Source organism: Sinocyclocheilus anshuiensis, unplaced genomic scaffold (genome assembly GCF_001515605.1).
Source record: "Sinocyclocheilus anshuiensis isolate Anshui unplaced genomic scaffold, SAMN03320099.WGS_v1.1 scaffold86, whole genome shotgun sequence".
NCBI classification, from domain to species: Eukaryota; Metazoa; Chordata; class Actinopteri; order Cypriniformes; family Cyprinidae; genus Sinocyclocheilus; species Sinocyclocheilus anshuiensis.
Genome location: NW_015547662.1, coordinates 511007 through 515862, shown reverse-complemented (window position 1 = coordinate 515862; position 4856 = coordinate 511007). Strand labels below are relative to the sequence as shown.

At 37.0% G+C, this 4856-nt stretch overlaps 1 protein-coding gene across 1 annotated transcript in view; it reads left to right on the top strand.

The window, feature by feature from the left end:
• Positions 1-1670: 1670 nt before the first annotated feature.
• The window catches only part of LOC107702320 (piggyBac transposable element-derived protein 4-like), a 25715-nt gene continuing 22529 nt past the window's right edge, over positions 1671-4856 (top strand). The window contains exon 1 of the mRNA XM_016504590.1: positions 1671-1967. Coding sequence (XP_016360076.1) covers positions 1692-1967 — 276 coding nt within the window. The 5' untranslated portion in view covers positions 1671-1691. The remainder of the gene's footprint in view (positions 1968-4856) is intronic.

Genomic DNA, 4856 nt, shown 5'->3' with positions numbered 1-4856 from the left:
TGTTTTATTTTTCTATTTGATTAATGTCTTGATGGTTACACATACATACATATTTCACTGAAAAGGCCTGTTCTGACCAGTGAAATGTAAAGATCACTACAACAACAGCTATATTAGCTTTCAAACCAATGGACAGCAATGTTGTTATTATAAACGTGGGCTGCAGTTAAGTCATCAGCCGCTTTAAATGCTTGAGCTCTTAAAGTCAGGGTGGATTATGATTGGCTGTCAATGTCTGTATTGTTAATCAGCTTGAAAACAGGCCCATTCACACCAAGGATGATAACTATGATGATGAACAAGTTTTAATAATCGTTATAGTGCTGTGAGAATAGGGAACTTTTGACTGTAAACTATTAAACTTGACTTTCCTATTAAAATTGTGAATCCAATCATAGTAGTTTGCATTTACACACAACCCGAGTAAGCCAATCACAGCAGTGGGTGTGTACTTGCATTTCTCAAAGAGTTGTTTCTGAGTATGAGTAAAAATGAGGACAGAAAATAATTTTTGCAAATATTGTTTTTGGTGCAGAAACATTTGCTAACTTCATATGCACTCTACCAGAAACAAACAAACAAACGAAAACATGACCACTTTAAATCAGAGGGCTGTACCACCAACATGTATTTTATTTAGACTTTATCTATAAAGCATATTTATCACTTTAACCCTAAAACAGGCAAGAGTGGGGAAATGATCAGCAAAAAAAAAAAACATTTCATGTCACTTTTTCTATCATATGGACTTAAGTAAAACATATTCAAAAGAGTTTTTGAAATATTTGATATATTTTGGATTTTATGAGTTGTGTCTCCCAGGATACATGCCCTATTAGGGTATAAAAAACAGCCTAAGTCATCAATAATTCTATGATTTATTGGATGCAAACAAATATGTAATATTCGAAATATGCTGCATGTATGACATGTCTACGTGTCCTAAAATTGAGGCATAGACATTTCTTGTATTTTTACATTGCTGAACTGTCTCATCTTCATCTTCAGGGGTGGGCAATTCCACCCCTTGAGGTCCACTGTCCTACGAGGTTTAGCTCCATCCCTAATCAATCATTTAATGCAATTTATGCTACAACATATAATTTTTTTTTATGTAATCCTGAAGGCTTTGGTTAGATTTTTCAGGTGTGTTTGATCAGGGTTGGAGCTGAACTCTGCAGAATGGTAGCCCTCCAGGTGCAGGACACCCTTGTTCCCTAAAATGAGCTGTGTGAAACCCTGCAATTTGCAAAAAATTTTTACTCAAAATAAATAGAAATGGGACTGTGTACAGGGGGCCCAGAGGCGCCCCTACACCCCGCCCCAGAATGAACAATGATGCAATAACCAGTACAGGGGGCATAGTTTACCTTGCGACACATATCATTGTCAATATTGAGGATAATCCTTTTATATATATATATATATATATACCCTAATCTGGCCCAGATTACAGATATTTCGAAATGTGATAAATAACAGCACGGAACATATGACTTAATTTTCTTTTTCAACATCTTAAGACAATGTTCACAATTAAAACTAACAGTTGTATTACTTTTTTTTTCTGAAAAAATTCAGATTAATATGCCCCATGGGCGAACATGTTGGCTTTAGGTCAAACTAACAAAACCTGTGCTTATTTTTTGTCTCGCGAGAGTTGGCAAAAGTGAGAGTAGAGTGCTGTTGCCATGCCGTCGAAACGCTGTTATTTTCACCCCGATTGCAGGTCCTCTTTATTCGGCCTCCCTAGGGATGCTGGACTTAGGGAACAGTGGTTAACATTTATTTTTAAATCGGTTCCTGAAAAGTATAACCCACATTTAGCTATCTGCGCTGCACATTTTACGGAGGACAGCTTCCTCAATGTACGCGAGTTCAATGCCGGATTCGCACAAAAGCTTGTCTTGAAAGACGGAGCAGTTCCCATTTTAAAGGCAGAAACTGTTGTTTATGGGCCACGACCTGTAAGTATGTTTTATTCTTTGATGTGTTTTCCATTAATAGTTTATTTAATTACTTTAATGTTGTAGCAAGGACGTAAACAAAGGGCAATGCTGTTTGGCTCCGCTAGCCAGTTAGCTAAATGCTAATTCATACTTATCCGACAAACCCCTACAAACTACTTTTAATCCCACCAGCGAACTTCGAATGTTGGCGCCGAAAGCTCGGGATAAATCAGGGGGGTGTTTCGAGTTTAGATTCAACCCTAGTTAAACACACCTGATCGAACTAATCAAGTCCTTCAGGCTGAAAACTACATGGTATGTTTGTTGGAGCAGGGCTGGAACAAAACTGCAGGGCTCCGATGTAGCAGTCGATTGGTTAAGGCTAGAAGGGATACGTATGGCGCTACTGGGCATGCGCACATCAATACAGCGTAATTTTTGTCACATTGTACAACAATAATTACTATTTTTCCAGTATTGTAAGGGGTTGGGGTAGGTGTAGACGTTAATAAAACACATCTAATATGGCGAAAATGTAATTTAATTGTTCGTTTCTGGTCGGAGCTGTATCCCTTCTAGCCACAACCCAGTCGATTCTGTTCCCCTCTGGAATTCCTGTTCCCTCTCGGGTTGCAATAAACCCGAACAAATAGTTAATCAAACATTGCCCCAAAGTAGCCCAATTCCTCTGGAAAAATAATGTGGATTTGGCAACACTGCAGCATGCAAATACACCAAAACACAACTGGATGTACGGAAAGCAAAAAGGGACAAATGTCTTGCTACACTGCAGCATAGTAAAATGATTCTCACACTCCAGTTAATGTTCTGTGATTTTTTTTATTCATTCCTTTTTTTTGTCTTATGTCCCTTCTTACTGATACAGTGGAATATATTTAATCTGAACACTTATCCAAACGTTTTTTTTTTTTTTTCACAAGAAAGCCTTGCATACAAGATGCAAGTGTGGAACGTAATTGTAATTGGCATACAATCTCAGAGCGCACCAGATAAATCAATCGATCAATCATTCAAAATAGCTCAGTTATAAATAAGGGAGATGACCACAAAATGTTGTCATCTGGATGACTGTTCTTGTTGGCATATGAAAGCAATGGATCCAAACCTATATGAGGAAATTCTAAATTACAAAACTCGAGGTGTTTATCCATTTGTCATAAAAAGGAGCAGAAATATTTCATTTGCAGATGTTCCTCCAGTTTCCAAGTTGATGGTAAGCAAACTACTTTAAGTGATAACTCCTCTACACTGACAAGTTTTCTCATAGTAAATTGAGGTATAGTGATACACCAAGACATGATAATAACAAAAAGTCAATGCTTGTCAAGAAACTATACTTAACTGACTTGAAGCAACTAGCACATTGACAATAACCTTTTTTCCAATTTCAGTTTAAATGGGCCTATTCCTTCAACTGGGCCTTTAGAACCTCATTGCAGGTTATTTGTTTAGATTTTAACAATAATGCTATTTCAATAGATGGCAACTTTATCACATATCCTTAAAAAAAAAAAAAAAAAGGAAAGTTAAGAAGAAAAGTGGTTGCTGGACAAAACATTGAACATTAGAACATTGTGGAACCGAAAAAAACAAGCTTGCCATTTCAGCTAGATTCTACTGGCCTGGAATGGGGTTGGACATGGATAAATGGGTAAATAGGCTACAAAATTTTTTCCTTTTCAACATTGCTGTGAGACACATAAACTGATTATGTTATGGAATGCATTTCTCATGTGCTTATTTCTGAACATAAGGTTTTGCAGTGTGCCCACTGCCCAGTGCCATTTAAGCAGACTGTCCATCAAGCAGGAGCCCAAGTACATCCCAATATGTGTATGTAAGCTTGTTGTCCACAGATGTGCATGGGTTTTGAGATAGGGAAGTCATGAGGTCACAAAATGTAAATGTATTAATGTTGCTATTTTAAGTTTAAGGTGGACAAGCCTCTGGAACAGCTGGGCATGAATTTAGTGGGTAAAGTCACCAGGACCAACAATGGAAATGAGTACATTTGTGTCCTGGTTGACTATTACACAAAATAGCCTATGCTATTCTGAATAAATCTGAAGCAGTTGTCTCTCACTGCATTACATTCTTTTACAGGTTTGAGGCACCAAAGATAATTCTTACTGTCCAAGGCACAGAGTCTGTTAATCAGGTTTGTAGTTTATTGAATGAAGGAAAGAAAAAAAAATCAATATCCATGAAAATTTTCATTTGTGCATAGGGTTCTGATTTGTACACAACATTTATGGTTCATTTTATACTTATTTTAATGTATGTTTTGCACACACCACACACAAGGGTTTTTAAGCTTTCAGTGCACACATAAATACAAAAACAGCAAGGCATATAATAAAAATAAATAAATAAATTAGCATAAATTAATAAGTATAAAACAGAATAGCCAAAGCCTTAAAGGATTAGTTCACCCAAAAATTAAAATTCTGTCATTAATTACTCACCATCATGTCGTTCCAAACCCGTAAGACCTCCGTTCATCTTTGGAACACAAATTAAGATATTTTTGATGCATTCTGAAAGCTCTCTGACCCTCCCATAGACAGCAAGGGTACTACCACGATCAACGTCCAGAAACATAGCAAGGACATCGGTAAAATAATCCATGTGACATCAGGGGTTCAACCGTAATATTACGAAGCTACGAGAATACTTTTTGTGTGCAAAAGAAAAAAAAAATACGACTTTATTCAACAATTTGTCTCCTAGCGCCATTTTGGAGAGTATCCACTGATGTTCTTCTGTGTCAGCTGCACCACACGGATACGTTGTTTTCATTCAAATCAAAGCACAAACAACGTAAAAAACATATTCGTGTGGTGCGGCTGACACAGAACAACATACGCTAGTTTGCGTCCAGTGGAT